The 19,900-nt window shown below is 38.2% G+C and overlaps 1 protein-coding gene across 6 annotated transcripts in view; it reads left to right on the top strand.

Moving 5' to 3' along the window:
• Positions 1-19,900, top strand: part of vgll4b (vestigial-like family member 4b) — a 119,206-nt gene that overhangs the window by 85,757 nt on the left and 13,549 nt on the right. For 5 of the 6 annotated variants that reach the window (XM_043707937.1, XM_043707939.1, XM_043707938.1 and 2 more), the window contains one exon: positions 14,781-14,997. In XM_043707937.1, coding sequence (XP_043563872.1) covers positions 14,781-14,997 — 217 coding nt within the window. Of the gene's footprint in view, positions 1-9,313; positions 9,402-14,780; positions 14,998-19,900 lie in introns of those variants that run through there. The other variant, XM_043707941.1, reaches the window with a different exon arrangement.

The raw sequence follows: 19,900 nt of genomic DNA, 5'->3' as shown, positions 1-19,900 counted from the left end.
GTTGCGCAGTACTGCATAGGAAGATGTACATCCCCTTGACTGATGACTGCTGACAACCATGAGAAGCTTATTTGAGATCATCCAAATAGGCTTAAAGTGATTGAATACTAAGAGAGCAAGTGAGAATCCCTGAAACGTGTAAGTTCCAATCCATGAAATGTGTACCCTTTCCTGCGTGCAAAACCAGAGCATTATGAGTAGTGTTCCCTCTAAGCTGCACTGCTGTGCAGTCACTCTGTTCTGTGCATGCTGCTCGCATGTCAATTAGCATGGCAATGGATTGATTTGCTGCCAGACCTCCAACATCTGTGCAGCAGAAGAAAATATTCAAGGCAAAATTATGAGGGGTGCTGGTGCTCTCTACAGTGTAGTATAGACATTCAGAATCACACTCTAAGTGAATCAGGGATGTGCCATGAGGATGCATTGAGGCTGGTGTGTGTTGGATGATGATGCCCATGGCTGGGGATGTGTGTGGTCTTTGCCCACAGAGCATTTCCTCACATGTTGGAGTCTAGTGTCCAGAATGGATGACCAGAGAGGCGAGCGGTGGGTAGGAATCTCTCTAGGGTAACTGCTCTGACTTTCATGCTGGGAATTCTTGGCATCAAGTTTCTATCTGGCAGGTGGGAGAATGGAGAAACTACGTTCAAATGAGGTGAACATAAGTAGGAATGGAGGTGATGATGAGTGCTAAGCCATGCAAATAGCCGAACAATGCAGTCGAATAAGAATGCTGTTTCGTCATTCAACACTTGGTTGGGAAATGGAATGTTTCAGTCAGCTTCAAGAAGTTCTTTTGGATGTCTCATCTGATTTTCCCAACTTTCTTGCCATGGCTCCCATTTTTACTGTGTTCAATTATCCCGTGCTCCATTCTCCCATTCAATGTAAACTTCTTAACTGATCATTCCAGATACTGCGTTTGAACTCCATCTATAATTTGTGTTTTTATAATAAAACTGATTTGAGACCCATAATGTAAGCTGGAAGAATCATGAACTTAAACAGAATCCTCAAACTACATTGCTGGAAATGTGTTGCTGGAAAAACGCAGCAGGTCAGGCAGCATCCAGGGAACAGGAGAATCGACGTTTCGGGCATAAGCCCTTCTTCAGGGCTTATGCCCTGAAGAAGGGCTTATGCCCGAAACGTCGATTCTCCTGTTCCCTGGATGCTGCCTGACCTGCTGCGCTTTTCCAGCAACACATTTCCAGCTCTGATCTCCAGCATCTGCAGACCTCACTTTCTCCTCAAACTACATTGTCAGCTAAAAAGTCATGCTTGTGAAAGAATGTTATTCATAGGTGGATGTACTTTGAGAATTTACAAAGTATTCAGTGCTATCCAATACCACTCTACACTGCATTACATCCAATACCAGTATATATTACATTTATTATGGGGTAGTGCTGTACACCTAAATATGTTTTCACTGAAATTGATGGTGTGATGTAATGAGGAATAAATGGTTCCTAGTTCTTTGAAAGCATCATTTAAAATCATCACTCTGCAACTTTATTGCATGCTTTTGTTCTCAATAAAATTACAATAATAGCGGCACGGTGGCTTAGTGGTTAGCACTGCTGCATCACAGCACCAGGGTCCCAGGTTCGATTCCAGCATCGGGCGACTGTATGTGTGGAGTTTGCACATTCTCCCCCTGTCTGCGTGGGTTTTCTCTGGGTGCTCCAGTTTCCTCCCACAGTCCAAAGATGTGCAGGTCAGATGAATTAACCATGCTAAATTGCCCGTAGTGCTAGGTGCAGAAGGAATTGGGTCTGGGGTGGGTTACTCTTTGGAGGGTTGGTGTGGACTGGTTGGGCCGAAGGGCCTGTTTCCACACTGTAGGGAAACTAATCTAATTAAATAGCTCCCAGCTTTCTTCTTCAGTTCATGGGGTACAAATCTCTGATATGTTGGGGGGGGGGGCAGTTCACAACACCCCCCCTCCCCCGAGAGGCAGTGACTGTCCAGTACCAGTTCTCTATCAAATGAGACTTTCACTTTTTCACATTGTCAGAATTGAAAGACAACCCTCAGTTTCATCTCTTCACGACCATCTCCACAATCCCTCTTAGAGACTACTTTTATCATAAATAGTAAGATCTTTTGTTCAGCCCTCTGTCATGATCCTCCCCTCCATTTCTTTCAAAGTCAGAAGATCCTCTCTGCCATAATGTATTAATCCCATTTTTCTCCAACTTCTGACTTTTCTTCCCTCGGGTATTCTTGTTTACGAGGCTCATCTCTTGCTTTGTTAACCCTTTCCCCAATAAGTGGTGGACCGCCATGATACTGACATTTTTAATGATGGTGTTAGTATAGTCTGATATTATCTGGCTGCCACCCAGATATCTGCTCACCCTTCTCATGGCTCCCTGTTTGAACACCTCCAATCGAACAACCAAAGAGGTGTGATAATGTTTGTAACAATATTCGTGGTACAGTAAACAGCTTCTCCAACTTGGCTTGCCTGTCTTTCATACATTTGATCTCAGTTGTCTCCATTATCCAGTTAAGTGGGTTATCCAGTTAAGTGGGCACTTTGCACTTTTATCATTCCAGTAATAGCTAGAAAATCTCTTGCAATAGTTCTTGCCCTTTCAAGTTACCAGAGGAAGTGGCAGAGGCTGGTACAATTGCAACATTTAAGAGGCATTTGGATGGGTATATGAATAGGAAAGGGTTTGGAGCGATATGGGCCGGATGCTGGCAGGTGGGACTAGATGGGGTTGGGATATCTGGTCGGCATGGACAGGTTGGACCGAAGGGTCTGTTTCCATGCTGTACATCTCTATGATTATCTTTTGCAACCCATTCATGCCAATATCTGATCGCATATAGGGAATTCTACATGGAGAATGATGACCCAGTTCGGTAACCCGACCACCTCTTGACACCTGCACTACTGCTCAGACTGTTTGGGAATTGTAAGAATTCTGAATAAACTACAATTTTCTTTGATTAAGCATTTGGTCAAACATAGCTATTATCTTTGACTGTGTGGCATTCTGTCTAATTTTGAGTTTAAATTACCATCCATATCTACTTTTTTTTTGCTACTCAGGAAGATTACACATGTCCACCCTTTCCTTAGTTTATCTGATCCTAAAATGTCAATCTACATATTGGTGTCCCCAGGCTTGAGTATTCCAATAACCCTTTTGCAGTCCTTGCAGATTTGGAGGTGATTCATCCAAAATGCTACTGCAGGTATTCTGCACAAGTTCTGCTAACCATCACCTCAGTCTGACCTAGATTGGTTCCCTATTTACGATTGCTTGTGTTTTCAAATTGTCATTGTCATGTTCGAATTTCACCAAATATTCACCCCTCCCCTCCCAATCTTTGCAGACTGCTGCAACCAAGCAATCTTTCAAGAACACAAAGTTTCTCCAGCACTGGTTTCTTTCCTGTACCTCCAATTCCTTTGCTCCATTCCTTCACCCATCAAGTCCTTAAATTCTGGAATTCCTGACCTCAAAGCTTCTACTTCTAAGATCCTCCACCATCGTCTCTGCTGAATGGTTACAGATTGTATAGCACTTGGAAGGCTGAATTGAGGAAAATAAAAAGCCAAAGGTTTTGAAAATACATTAAAATGTTTTTAATTAATCAAGCAGTAGACATTGGAAACTGCTGAAGTGGTATGGGCTAATATTTCTAACTTCAAATGTGCCATACCACTTTCTAATTTTGATTTGTGGAAAATATCAAAATGTTCCCAGAGTTTTGGGCTACATCTGATTAAAATTTATGTTGCTGAAAAATTGCATCATTTTCAGAGATGACTATTCATACAAGTTACTGGTACATTAAATGAGAACAGTAATAGAATTTGTGTGTTTGCATGTACATATATCTGTGCATGTGTAAAAATCTGTGTATATCTGTTAAACATATAACATTAAAGTGTGTGTGCATGCAAGTACACAAAACTTTATTTTCTTTCTGTTCCTGTGACCATTAATAGCATCATGTTGAAACAGATTTCTACTTATTCCTGACTAGACAAAATGATCATAGCACAATGTCGGCAGTGCCAGTATGCATTCCTGATCACTACTTACAGTTCTTAGCTTTAGAGCTTAACTGAAGTAGTCTACATTCCTTGCATTCCAGTGCAATTTACAATGTAGTATGTTCAGATCTTTAATGTTTAGTAAGTCCTTGATGAATAGTCACTTTTTTTTGTTGCAGATAGCATCGTTCTATTTTGTTTTTTTAATAAGAAACGTGTGAATAGCTTTTTTGTTGAAATAAGAATCCATATCTAATTTAGAAAACAGCCTTTCCAACCTGATCAAAATTTTTAGTAATGTATCAATTCAGTCAAATGCAGAAAGCATGATGTGGTGTCCAGTTGTTGAGCGTTTACCCCACTGCTCCTGGACCTGGGAGCCGCACTATTCCAAATGATTTCAGATGTAATCTGAAGTATTTCTGCAATGATGTGTGTCACCCTTTGCTCATTTGCATGAAGTCTGTCTGCTGCAGCCTCGACACTGTAGTCTCCCTCCATCTTTCCCTTTGTTTTGTGGTGAATCAACACTGTTGATCCTATATGCCATTGTGACTTTCTGACCTGTGTATTGTTTCTGTCTCGATGGAACACTGTTGACTGGTGTTTAAGGTCACTGGGGAAAATTCAAGGAAGAGGAAGAAATTTCCTGTTTGTGAGTTTAAACAGCTAGTGATTGTGTATCTTGGTTTGCTGTGGGATTAAAATTTACTGTAGCTATTTCATTTATTCTTTTGGACTTATTATTCCATAAAGCACACAAAGTAAGATTATATTCTTAAAAACTGCAGATGAGTTCAAGATTGATGCATAAAATTTGAGTGCTTCCTTCAAGTGAAGGTGATTGTGGAAATTTTAACGTGAAACCTTTCTATCCAAAGTAACAAAATGTCTCGATTTGAACAAAACCTGAGTACAGGTAAAAATGCCTGTGGACTTAAGGGGAAGAATTTGAAAGATTGCATACGCTTGAATAAAATTAGCAACCCCATTCATAACAATCATCTGTTTCCTTTTATGGTACAATATAGTAACACAACAAGATTTATTCATGGCTTACAAGTGGGTGGTGACGTAATGCAATACATTTTCTGGCACTGAAGTAGGTAAGAACAATGGAAGTCTGCAACTGGCTTGGTTGACAAAACAGGATGATGTCCTCTGATCGTAAAATGTTGTTAACAAAGCAAGTTGGACATGTACTAATTTACCTGATCAATTACCTGCCTCACTCTTGATTATATTCATCCTGTCTGATTTTATTTTGTCCATTTGTATCAGTTGTTACAGAGCAAGCTGACTTTGATTACTGATTCATTTTGGCCAGTTATAATTTCTCTGTACCAAAACTCCCTAGTGGCAAGAACCAAAACAGTGACGTTAAAAATGTACAGTGTAGCAAAGGTGACATTCTATCCACGTGCTTAGTCACTAGCTGAATGCTTTTGGTAACTTTTGACGACAGCATTGTTCGAAAGTTTCACCAATTTGGGATCTCAGTAAATATGAAATGAGACGTGATTCTTTCTGTCATCCCCAAAAAGTGATAGTGCTTGTTATATGCAGCAGTGAGCAAACCTGTAACACAAATTTGTTGCCACTTGGATTGTTCTCAGTGCATTGATCTCCTGGGGCTTTTCAGAAATTCCCATTAGTTGCAACATGAGAGTTGTGGTTTTGTGCAGGTCAAAAAGCAAGAGAACTGGGATTTTTCTTTTGTCTGCATGCCATTTTGTATTTCACAGCTTTCTGGTATATTTCCAGTCTACAGGCAGGTACTGTGCTAATGAAACTGTGGGGTGATTTAGTCGTCGTTTTTGGAATGCAGCATACTATATAAGACCTTAAGTCCATTTATTCTCTCACATCTGGCTGGCCAAGAAGTAAAACTGTTTGTTAGTTTGATAAAAATGACCTATTCTTGTTTCAAGAGGAAGCTGCACCTTGTTTTGTGTTCGTACTGTGATATATTTTTCACAAAGTCAGCTGAAATTAATGTCTTACATCAGACTGTATAGAGGATCACAATCATGTTCAAATAGCTATATTTAAGATAAAGAAAAACGGAAACACCCCTGCAATTTAATGCCAGTAAAAACGGATGGTATATAATTACTTCCAGAGTTTGTTCTTTCCTTGAAACCTCCTAAGCTCTGACAGAATGCAGCTTTCAGTAAAGTCCTGGCTTTCATAACTCATTTTGGCCCATACACTAAAAGCTGGTTTGTATAAACCATTGCAAACTTGTGGATATGATCCAAAACCAGATAACCTGCAGAAAGTCCACAAGCTTCATTAGGTGCAGAATGTGAATGGAAGCATAGCTTTTCTAAACAAAACTTTGCTTTCATATATTTGAAGTTATTAGTGCAAAGCTATGTTTTCATTTTTTTGCATAGTAGCACTGTTTAATCTACTTTTAACTAATAAGGTATGTCACAGGGTCACTGGATAAGTTTAGATTGGCCGAAGAAGATCTACTTTTACAATGTCATTCTATGCCTGTCCTAGTCTCTGCTCCTCTGCTGTAACTCTGAAGAATGCCTTTGTTTTGATCTGGATATGACAATTCCATTATTGTCCTGACTGCCCTTCATCCTCTCTAAACTTGAACTCATCCAAAACTGTGCCGATTAACTTGCATCAATTCGCATTCACCACTGCACTTACCAGCTTGCAATGATTCCCCCAGCATGCCCTTTTTTAAAAAAAAATTCTGGTCCTTGTTATCAAATCTTTCCATGACTTGTACTTTCGCTATTTCTATTACCTCATACTACCTTCCACCACCTCCACTCCTCCAGTTCTAACCACCTATGCACCTAGATTTGCATTATTACACATTGAGAATTGTGCCTTCAAATGCTTGGCTTACAGAGTGGAATTCCTCCTTGATCGTCTCCTATCCATCTCTTTTGTCATCTAAACCCTTCCTTAAGCCCTACATCTATAAGTTTATAAATGACTTCGTAAGACATTTTTGATCTGGCTCTGTCTAAATTTATTTGATAATCGCTCCTCTACCGTGCCTTAGGACGTTTGACTTTTTTATCACATGACCAGAGCACTTTTTTTATATATATATTTTTACTGTGGATTTGAAGTTCTTGAGCTATTTACATTTGTTGAGCAAGCCTGTGGAATTTTCTGGATCTTACTAATTTTCCACTTGGCAAATCCCATACATTCAGTGAGCGAGCACAAGTATGTAAGACTTTGATTTCCAGTTTGTATTGCATTGTACAACTGTATATTGAACTTCAATGAAGTTAATGATCAGCCCTATGAATGTCCTACTCATGATATTGGCTACTTCTTCATCAAAGGTCCATTCAAGCTTGATGTGTTCTACAAATTGAACTTGATTGGGGATTAAGAATTCATGTTACTTATGTCGAGTAGCCATGTAACTTGGTAAACTTGCTTCAAATTTAGAGCTTTGTTTTAAAAGCAAAGCATACTAAAACCTAATTTATTTTGTTAAAAATCTCACACCAGATTATAGTCCAACAGGTTTACTTGGAAGCACTGATTTATAATGTCAGTTCAGGCAAGGGTGAATCTAATATGAATCCATCTCTGGCACAAAATTGATGGCTTAAAGAAGAACAGATTGTTTGCTCTTAGTTAAAGCTGATTCTCAGAAATACATAACATTCAAATGAAATTTCGTTATCTAAACAAGAATTATTTAAACAAATATGTATCTGGTTCAGATGAGACTCCGACATCGTGTTCAGCATCTTGATCTTAATGTTCTAATGACAAGGATATTGGGAACCTTTGAAGTAAAAGGCTATATCCCCTAAGAAGGCAACTTGAACTTCTCTTTCAACAGTAGTGTGTGAGAAAATGTACATTCTATCACACTCCCCCACAATCAATATTATTTTCCATGAACTCTTCTCCAAGTATGTTGACTATGGTATGGTTCTGTTCCACGATTACTGACACCTTTTTGTTTGATATTCATATGAATTACATGGTGGTTTGCTGGTGAGGATCAGCATGACTGGCCTTACCTTATTGTCTGAAGATACAAATATTTTATTATTTTATGTAAAGCTTGAAACATTGACTGATATTCACATCCATTGTCCAAAGACTTTTAAAGTCCAAGTGTAGTGCCTGACCATTGCATTGGCAACATTGGCACAGACTATAGATTGATGCCAGGATCTCCCTTGTCTTTATGGTTGATAATTGGGAAATTTGTAAAGGAGCGGAGAAGTGAATCCTCTTTGAAGTTATTTTCCAATATTTAGCGTAGTGAATCATTCATTACATTGCTAAACATTAAGAGAAAACTTTTCACTATCTTTTGGTTTGAGCCTTCATGAATATTCAATGAACTATCAGAATAGTGTTGATTTTCTTGCTTGTGAGAGTCTACTTGCATTTTGAAATCATTCTTATTGTGCGGGACAAATAGGATCGACCCTAATATTCCGGAGATATAAATATTCTTCATCTGAGAGTAATTGTGAAACATTGAAAAAAATTGCAAGGTTATTTTAAATTCAAGTTTGTCTAATTCACCATATGTGTGGAAGGTACTCTTCCAGGATAGGATAACATGAGAATTTGACTGTTATCTTTCTGCCAGGTTTTTACTTGAGGAAATTTCCCCTCCCTCTTCTCATGGTCAGACTCGGTGAATCTTCTTGTGATCAGAATTCTCTGCTTTGTCTCCCTTTTCCAGATTTCATTTTTTTCAAAAAAATAAGCTTCTGTGAAAGAGAATATATGAATTACATAAATTGTATTTTAAAACATTAAGCAAAGGGCTTGGGATGACCTGTGCATGTGGGTTTCTTGTTTGTCGGCTGGAGCCATTTTCTCATTTTCACAGTTCAACTGAAAACAAAGGCCTCCTTATCCTTTCACTGAGCTGTGTTCACAAGCGCTGACATCAGCCTTCCCCAGCAGGCAAATGTGCTGCATTAAGAGTCTACAGGGGAGTTGGGAAGCTTGACAGAAATCCTTTCTCATGACATTTATATTGATCAGTTGCTTTGTATCTGTGTGGAAAACAAGTGCCACCAGTAGTAACAGTTGGCACAATGTAGAAAATAATTTCTATTGATTTAGCCAGAAAAGTCTTCATTTTTCTTTGACAAATGCCTTTCAACATGAAAATCGTTTGGACTAAATGTATTATTGTACGATCCTAACTTCATTTGCATTTAGTGCAGTTCAAAGGAGATTAGGAAAATGTGCAATGTACTGATTGCTGTTTGCAAAGGACTTTTATGTTGAAATGATTTCTGCCTGCCTAGCTTTTCATAAGAGAGCCTGCCAAGATTCAGGGGCCCAGGACTTTCTTGTGGGAGGACGTTGGGCTGCCTTCATGCTTTTTGACAATGATTAAAGTGAGGTTAGTACCAAACCTTCCATTCTATTTTTTTAAAAACAGATGGTAGTTCCATGTTCAGCTGCAATTAATTTTAAAGTTTGAGTCAGTGTGCTCTTTAGAGGTAAAATTATTTACTTAGCAGTGAACACCATTCTCCCCGCTGCACCATTAGCTCATATGCAGTGGTGATTTGAAAAATATATTGTGCCTCTCCAGACTCTGGGACAACAACCTGGAATCAGTGGAACTGAAATCACCAGAAAACCTTTTTGAGAAAATACTGAGTGCCTAGTGATAATGATCCGTAGTACAAGCTTTCTGTGTGTTATTGTCAAGCTGCAAGTTTGACAATTCCCACTCACCAAGTCAAAGCCTCCACTTATAGTAAGTTTTAAAGATTAAAGACGTGAGCAGTCCAATGTCGATCTATTTTTAGCTATTATAATGTTATGAGAATAAAAAAATCCAAAATTCTTGCATTTATTCTTTTTTTAAAGCAATCAAAGCTCCTTTTTAGAGCATTGAGGATTCAGATCAGGACATTTAATTATTACAGTAATTGCCAAGTTAGCATTTTAAGCTCCAAGTTGGAAGTTGTTTATCAATCTCTTTCCTTTGCATGTAAACTTAATGGGTACTGGTGCCAAATGTGGACCCTGACTGGGGCCCCTGTTAGAGATTGGATTTGAAGGATTGATGTGGAAGAAAATACTGTACAGTGCAAAGCTAGTGGATGCACCCCTGCACACATTAACTACTTTTTTGAAAAGGAGCAGCAACATAATAAATTAGCACAGCTTGGACTGTTACTTAGCGTTCAAGATACTCTCTCTTCCTCCAAGTAGATAAATGTGTTTTACTTGATGAGAACACAATTGGACTTTGTTTATTTGTCTAATAGTGGATACCATATGGTATTGGGCTGAGCATAAAGGTAGGAAAGAACATCTTAACACATGAGTGAAGTAATGGGGTCAATTCATATTCCATGCTGCAGCATTTTTGTTTACCAGCTGTTTAATCCATGCTTGTGCCTTCCTAGATGATAGACGGTCATGTTTGATTTTGTGGTGTGCTTGAAGAAACCATATTGATGAGTATGACACTGGGCATTTGTAAAGTGAGGATCCTGATTTATGAAAACTTGAGGTGGGCTCGTTTTCCTCATAGCTAGTGTTGAGATGTTTGAGGTCTTATTGATAGCTCAAAGGAGTTTGTTTGGATGTTTCTTTGGACTGAATTATTTAGTTCAATTTTATGTTCATCTATGTTTTTTTTTGCGTTACAGTTATGACCTTGAATTTGTGGTATTTGGTAATATTCCTGTGTAATTTGCTGTTTGTAAAGCTTTTTGAAACCTTTGTGGACACAATGAATACAAGTTCTTTTTTTATGGTGAAGTGAATGTGTGCTATGGATCTAAAAGGTTTAATGTGGGAGGTGTGGAGTCATGGTTGTGGTCAAGCAGGAAGAGTTTCGGGAACAGTGGTTTGTTTTAAGTTTGTAGTAGGTTCACTTCTGAATGCAGTGATGATCTCCCAATGTTTGTTGTTGCACCATGGTTTGGGGTACACCATGAATGCCCCAAAGATTGATTCTCACTATATGATTATATGAAAGCTAGCTCTGAGTAGTCCCACCTCAAGGTTGGTCTGATTAAATTTTCCTCTTTGCAAATTATGTTCAATTTTTGATCAATTTCTCCACTGGATATTGACTGATTAGAACAAATATGAATGTTGATCTTGTCCTAAATTAATACTTGGGCCAATGTGTGAATGGGCCATTCCTATTGAGTCCGAAAACTAGCGAGACTACCCCTCCTGAAGGTAATGTACGTTCATCAGCACCCTGAACATCTAATGTAATTTTCTTTCCCATCCTTCTTACTTGAAATTAGGCAGGTTGACTGCATGGGCTGGGGGGGATGAGGAGTGTAATGCAAAACATCTGAGTTTGATATTGAAGTGGACATCCTATGGGAAGCAAAACGAAATGCAGGATATAATTTTCAGGAAATGTGGAAAGATGAATATTTGTATCTATATTTTTTACATGGAATATAAATCATGACTATTATAAGTTTTTAATACTCAAAAGGGAAGGTTGAATTACATTATAAATTGCAAAGCTTGAGCACACCATTCTAGGGCCCTATTATTACAGAAGAATATAAATAGGAGAAAAGCAAATAGCAATTTTGAACCTGTTCTGCTATTCAAAAAGACTGGTACTGATGTAATATTGACCTCAATTCCACTTGCCTATCTGTTCTTTGTAATTACTGACATCCTTATCATTGATATATACAATGACAGCCTCCACAGCTCTCTGGGGGAGCAAATTCTAACAATTCATAATCTTCTGGAAAAATAAATTCCTCCTCGTTTGTATTGAGAGATCCCCTTATCCAAATTCTAGATCCTCTCGCAACAGGAAAGATTCTGTCAGTACTTATCTAGTCAAACCCCTCTGATTAATTAGATCTCCTCTCATTCATCTAAACTCCAATTAGTGCAAGTCCGATGTGCTGAACCTTTCCTCACAGGATAGTCCTTTCATCCAAGGAATCTGATTAGTCAGCCTTGTCTCCAATACAAGTGTACTCCTATTATTTTTTTAAATTACACAGTTGAAATGTGATCACACCAGTGCCGAGTATGGCTGTATGTAACAAGATTTTGACACTTTATACTCGCATTTCCCTTGCAATAAAACCCAAAAGTGAATTTGTCTTCTTAATTATTTGCTGTACTTTTCATGCAAATTTTTTATGTCTTCCATTCTGTCCCTGGGCTATGTGGACAGCCCTCCCTAGAATATACATGGCTGATATGGCAACATGAAGTGCAACTGGCACCTCAAAACCTCACCTGGCTGCAATTGCAGGGATCATAACAAACAACAGGGTACTGTATATGGTTTCCCTGCATTCCTGCTCCCAAACTAAAATTCTAGCGATGTCCTGCACTTGCACTTACCTTTCACTAAGGTTTTGGATTAGTTGGGGATCTTGACAGTAAAGCCACAGCAACAGCTTTTTCTTCTAAACTACATGAAAATAGAAGAAAATTAATATAGATTGTAAATATTTGAGGCCCAAACACTAATCCATGTGGCACTTCAGTAGTCCCAGTTTGCTAAACTGCAAATTGACTCATTATTTCTGGCTGTATTTTGTTAGCTAGCCAATCATCTGTCCATGCTAATATATCACCACTCAATACTGTAATCTCTTGTGTGGTAATTTTTGTGTCCTCTTATTGACTGCCTTTTAGAAATCAAAATACACTAACTATTGGCTCTCCCTTATTCATATTGCTTTTTTAAATCCTCAAATTCTAATAAATTTGTCAAACATTTGCATTTATCATTCATAAATCCATCACTACTCTATTTGATTATGTTATAATTTTCTAAATGTCTTGACTACTACTTCATAATGGATTTCAGAATGTTTTCCAAACAGCAGATATTAGGATAACACTACCCTAGTTTCCAGTGCTCTCCATTTTTGAATTGAGGCATTGCATTTGCAATTTTCTAATCCACTAAAAGGTTTGTAGAATCAAGGGAATTTTGGAAATGTGCAACTAGTGTGTCCACTATCTCGACAACCACTCCTTTTCAGAACCCAGGATGCAGATGATCAGAAGTTTGGCAAGCTAAAAACAAAGCTGAGCAATGCTTCTTCTCCAGCAACTGTTTAAAGTTCTGTCCTTCCTTTTGTAGTTAGCTGTATCACATGATAGGAGAACCATTTGAATAAATCCATTGTTACACGAGGGAATATTAAGATCAGCTTAAAAGTATGACTTTACTGAAAGAAAATACCATGTTTAATATTGATACTTATGTACAGCAACAGTGTCTTTCTGATTGATGTGCTGATTCACTAAATATTACTACGCAAAAGGAAATTTGAACTTTTATTTTCTTGCAAATAAAAGTACTTCAGCTATTTATCAATATCTAGCATATAGTTGGCAGTTGTTAAATAGAAGGTTGTGTAGACTTAATTTATTTTTCTAATTTGAATACCTCTCATGTAATTCAACAAAGCAAGTACTGTTTCTGTAAGTTGGGGGATTTTATGCTCAGCATAAATGAGAGGTTAAGATGTAATGTATGTTTGTATGAATATTTGACTATAAATCACACATCCTGCATTCCATCATAAGACACATTGCTGCACATACTGTAATTAGAAGAAATTTTAGCAACAATCATCACCAAAACATGTGAGAAGCACAAAATGAGAGAATGCATTTATGCACAAAAAAAACTTGTGCTTTTGGAAATGGCTCCACCCAATTGAACAATAATATAGTCAGCTGTACAGGTGTTTAAATAATGAAAAACTAATTAAAACCAAAGCATAGGCATCATTTGAGTAACAGTCCTCCAGTGTGTTTTTAACATTATGGATACCCAACTTACTTAGAGAAATGTCCCTTTATTTCAAAGTTTTATATTTTCTCCTGAACTTGTCTTAAAACAAATGACACCAAGACATAATTGATTACTGTATTCAGTTTGCAAATCAAAAACTAGATTAAGTGTACTTGAATCTGTTTCCTCCTCTTTCCCTTTTTTCCTCAATATGTATTCTTGTGCCAATATGTGGACAATGCACGAAAGACATTGCCGTTTTACTAGTTGCCTTTGTAAGTTGCAGTTTCTTTGCTGTCAACCTGTATAAGCATGTAGGTGTGTCAATGAGTTATTAAAGTGTTAAGTTGTCACTTTTCTCATTTACATACCTCAGGGTTAATTATTTATGACAGCGTTCTGGAAATGATTCCTAGTTGTCACTTAAGGAACGATGATCTAATATATATTTATGGATACAAACAGAAGTATAGGGCCCTATGAGTTACATATTATTTATAAGGTTCACTTAATACTTTTAAACAGTAACAAAATCTTTAAGAATTTCAATGGATGCATAGAAATATGACTTTATTTAAATAAACTTGAAGCCAGTAAGTGAAATGGGGCAAATTTTGATAATTAGTACCTTTGTTGATTTATATATTTACATAATTGTGACTTATTTCACAGTCAAAAACTGAAAAGAGTACAATTTCTGGGGACCTGGGCTGCTAAGTTATTTATAGATACATGAATGTAGTGTATTTGTACATTTCTATTGTAATCAATTAAATAACTTACAGCTACCTGACTTCAGTTTAAACCTAAAGTTAAATAAAGTAAATTTCTTATCCTCTCTCTTCCAACCTTGCTATCTCATTGGCAAGAATGATCTGAGCGGTTAATATCCAAATACAGCAGATAAAACACAATTTTGTATTTCAGAGAAGCATTCTTAATTTTTCTGCATCTGCTATTCTGAAAATGTTATATCACCAGCGAATACTAATTGAATCCGTTTTGCAGGACCAAACCAGTCAATGGGGATTTTCGAAAAGATCAACACAGAGAGCGAAGTCGTAGTCCAATAGAACGTGCTGCAGTATCAACCATGAGCCATCTCAGCAATCATGCCTATGCTGGCATAGGACTACCAAGCATGTCAATGGAACAGCCTCTAGCACTGACCAAAAATAGCATGGATGCAGCTAGGACAGTCAGCATTGGTGTGGAACGACAGCAGGTATAAATGTTGATCTTTTGGTTAGTTTTCCAAACACATATTTTGTAATATAGTCTTTTCCTAATGTTTTGCACCTCTTGAGCTAGAGGTCAATTATGCTGATGTTGAGCGAGATAAATGATTTGTTCTAGTACCACTGAAATTGCCAGTAATCCTTACTCTGTGCAAATGCCGCCTCTTATCTGGAGCGACTGGGGAAGGGAGAGTTAGAAAAATAACTGGTGTCCAGCCATTCAGTAATCTGTTGGTTACAGAATGAGTATTTTTCTGTTTTGTACCTAATAGCAAGACTAATTAACTCATCATTAACCATATCCCTGGAGAAATATTTTTTGTTTTACTAAAATTATAACTGTACAAAAGTTCCTTCAGATTCACGTTGCAATGCTATCACATAAGCAAAGTAGCAATAGATGTCCTCTGTTTATTTCTTTCTGGACCCCATAGTAGCACCATATTATTGAATTGGTTTGGTTGGTCGTACTTTTACCTTTTTTGAGTCAGCAGGCTGTGGATTTGAGTTCCATGTGGACACTGGAACAGTCTAGATTTTGAAGAAGTGTTGCATTGTCACAGATGTCATCTTTCAGATTAGATATCAAATGGAGGCACGTTGTCTCCTTGTACAGATGGATTTTTAAATCCTGTGATTCCTTTTGGAAAATAATGAGTTATTTTATTCTGCCCAGTGTTCATCTTCAAGCAACATCTGGTAAAGTAATTGTTAATAGCATTGCAGCTTGTGGGATCTTGTATAAAACTGACTGACTGGCATGATTTCTGACAAAACTATCAGCATTTAAAAAGTGACTTGATGATTGTGAAGTGCTTTGAGGCATTTCAGAGTTGTGAATGATATTGGAGAATTTTTTTTTGTTGTTGGCACTCTAACCATAGTCCAGTAATATAGTCCATTTAGTCTGCTCATACAATCTTTACTGTTGGGCAAGGACAATTAAAAGTGGAGATTTGTGACTTTAGAACACTAGAGTTTTTTTGTTTTCTGTTAGTTTATGTAAACTGCTTTGCAATAGAAATGGGACAGATTTCACATCCTGTACCGTCTCCATATATTGGCAGAATTCCTCCTTCCACAACTTGCCCACATAAACAAGGGGAGAAAAATCAGTTACTTGATTTGCAACTGGAGAATTTGCTTATTTATGAAGCAAAGATCCTCACTGTTTATATTAAGACTGCAATACTATCCATTTACATGGTTACCTCACTCAGCACGTTTGTAGATATAGAGTGGAGAGGGTGCAAGTGTTGTCATTATGGTGCATCATGATGCATGGTTGACCATATTAAGTCACAATACAAGTACATGGGTGTTCTAAGTTGGTTATTATTGCATTTCACCTCATGAACCAAAGAATTTTCTGTATTCTAATTTCGATGTAAACATAAATAATTAGTCTTCTGAAGCAAGAGGAATTACAAACACACAAAATTGGAGCAGCCTATTCAGCCCTTCGAGCCTACTCCACCATCATTATGATCAGGGCTGATTATCCAACTCAGTAGCCAGCTCCTGTTCTTTCTCTCCCTTATCCATTGATCCATAAGACCATAAAAACGTAGGAGCAGAAATCAGGCCTTTCAGCCCATCCAGATTCCTTTTATACCAAGTGCTATATAAATCTCATTCTTGAAATCCTAAATTATTTTAGCCTTGACCGCTTCCTGTCATAGTGAATTCCATAGCCTCACCACTCTCTGGGTGAAGAGATTTCTCCTCTCAGTCCTAAATGGCCTACCCTGTAACCTTAGCTGAAAATGTGTTGCTGGAAAAGCACAGCAGGTCTGGCAGCATCCAAGGAGCAGGAAAATCGACGTTTCGGGCATGAGCCCTTCTTCAGGAGCATGCCCGAAATGTCGATTCTCCTCCTTGGATGCTGCCTGACCTGCTGCGCTTTTCCAGCAACACATTTTCAGCTCTGATTTCCAGCATCTGCAGGCCTCACTTTTACCCTGTAACCTTAGACTGTGACCCCTAGTCTGGATTCCCTATCTCTGAGAATTTTATGTATCTGAGACCCCTCCTCCCAAATTCTTCTGAGCTCTAGTGATTATAATTATAATCAATTTAACCTTTTTGTTCATATCAGTCCTGCCATCTCAAGAACATAAGAACTAGGAGCAGGAGCAGGCGATCTGGCCCTATGAGCCCACCCAGCTGTTCAGTATGATCATGGCTGATCTTTTTTGTGGCCTCACCTCCACTTTCCTACCCTCTCACTATAACGCTTATTTCCTACACTGTTTAAAAACATTCAGTGATGTAGCCTCAACTACTTCACTGGGCATGGAATTCCTCAAATTGTGGTGAAGAAGTTCCTTCTCAATTTAGTCCTAAATCTGCTCACCCTAATTTTGAGGCTATACTCTCTTGTCCTAATTCTACCCCCAGTGGAAATATTCTCTGTTTTTCTTTCTTATCTATTCCCTTCATAATTTTATGTTTCTCTAAGATCTCCTCCTCATTCTTCTAAATTTTAATGAAAATAATCCCAGCCTATTCAGTCTTTCCTCATAAACCAATCCCTAATCTAATCTAATCTTAACTCCTGTACCAACCTAGTGAACCTCCCTGTATTCCCTCTAGTGCCAGTACCTCCTTTCTCAAGTAAGGGAACCAAAACTGCACGTAGTACTCCAGGTGTGGCCTCACCAGCACCCTATACAGCTGCAACATTACCTCCCTGTTTTTAAACTCAATCCCCTGAGCAATGAAGGACAAAATTCCATTTATTTTTTTTTTTAAAATTACCTGTTGCACCCGCAGACCAACCTTCTGTGATTTGTGCACAAGGACACCCAGATCCCTCTGCACAGCAGTGTGTTGCAATTTGTAACCATTCAAATAATAGTCCTTTTTTACTGTCATTCCTACCAAAATGGATGTCTTCACATTAATTAATATTGTACCTCAAATGCCAGACCTTTGCCCACTCATTCAATGTATCTATGTCCTCTACAAAGTTTCACAGTCCTCTGCACGCTTTGCCCTACCACGCATCTTAGTGTCACCCACAAACATTGACACACTACACGTGGTCCCCAAGTCCAAATCATCAATGTAAGTTGTGACTAATTATGGTCCCAACCCTAATCCCTCAGGCACACCACTAGTCACCCATCACCAACCAGAAAAGCACTTGTTTGTTCCCATTCTTAGCTTCCTGTTAGTTAACCAAAGGTAAACCTTTGCTGCACATCCTGCATAACCAGAACATCTTCCCTCAGGTTAGGGGACCAAAACTTCACTGTACTCCAGGTTTACAAAATCAGTCCATTTTAATTACAGTTTCCATGCAATGCAGATATTTTAATTGACCTATTCAGACATATAATGGCACACTTTTAGGGCGGGTGAGATTTGAACTCTCACCTTCCACCTCCAAAGTATGTACAGTACCACTTGCCGCAATAGCCTTCTGAATTCTTAAACCAAGCTCTGTCTGTAGTTTCCAGTCGATATAAAAGATCCCAGGCTACATATCTGAGAATTGCAGAGGAGGTCACTGGTGTCTTGGCCAATATTTGTTATTCAATCAATGTAACTAAATCACCAGCTAGTCACTTACCTCCATTGTTCCGTTAGGATAAGTTTGGGTTGAGGATATTTTTTCCCCAGTTTGTATTGCTCAACTAGTGGGGGCTTCAACCAAGAAGATACATTAAAATTGAATCTTGGACATTGGATAAGTTTCACTTGAGAGGCAATGATCTAGTGACATTATTGCTAGACTATTAACCCAGAAACTCAGCGAATGTTCTGGGGACCTGAATTAGAATCGCACCAAAGCAGATGATAGAATTTGAACTCTATTAAAAATGTACGTGGCTGTGCAACCATTGTTGGAAAAACCCATGTGGCTCACTGATGTCCTTCAGGGAAGAAAATCTGTTATCCTACCTGGTCTGACCGAGGTGTGACCCCACACCCACTGGAATGTGGTTGACTCTTAACTGCCTCCGCGACAATTATGGATGGGTATTAAATACTAGCTTAGCTAGTAACACCCTCATCTCGTGAATGAATTCTTAAAAAGAAAACCCGTTGAGAGTTGGTATCATTGGTCATGCCAAGAGTTCAGTCATGGGTAACTGCTGGGAAAGTTGTGAAAGAGGTTGTGGCAGTGGGTATCTCCAGTTCTGCAGAGTCCGGAAAGCACCAATGCCCTACCAAATCTATAGAATTGTCTTTATTTTAAACTGATATTGCTACCTATGTTTTTGATTGAGCACTGGAGCTATAAAAATGCTCGAGTAGGGCAGTGTCATTGCTAATATCTTGGCAGGTTGCCTTCCACAAATTTTAGTCGTAGGATCAAATTAGTAAACATTTTTCGCTCTCAAAGATAGGTGAAGTGAGACCATATTCTGCTTCGCTTTGCTAGATTACAGAAAATTTTAACTGTTTATGAAGTATTTTGGGATGTTTGAGGTTGCAAAAGTTGATACTAGGCTGAAAGTGAATGTGAATTTGTTGTAGAAGATTTGGCTAATCAAATTAGCATATAGCATTAATATTTGTTACCAAACTAAAATATTTTAAAGATAGCATAGTCCCTAAACAGAAGGGACAAAGCAGTTGATAGTCAATTCCAGGTATAATTTTGATCATTTAAAAATCTGGTAATTTACTGATGATTCCAAATTGGGTTTGATATAGGTTCTGAAGAGGCTTCAAGAGGACTTGGACAGGCTAAATAAGTAACATAGCAAATGGCATATATTGTATAGGTAAAAACAATGACTGCAGATGCTGGAAACCAGATTTTGGATTAGTGGTGCTGGAAGAGCACAGCAGTTCAGGCAGCATCCGAGGAGCAGCAAAATCGACATTTTGGGCAAAAAGCCCTTCATCAGGAATAAAGGCAGAGAGCCTGAAGCG

Source organism: Chiloscyllium plagiosum, chromosome 18 (genome assembly GCF_004010195.1).
Source record: "Chiloscyllium plagiosum isolate BGI_BamShark_2017 chromosome 18, ASM401019v2, whole genome shotgun sequence".
Taxonomy (NCBI): Eukaryota; Metazoa; Chordata; class Chondrichthyes; order Orectolobiformes; family Hemiscylliidae; genus Chiloscyllium; species Chiloscyllium plagiosum.
This window is presented reverse-complemented; position numbering and strand designations above follow the sequence as displayed.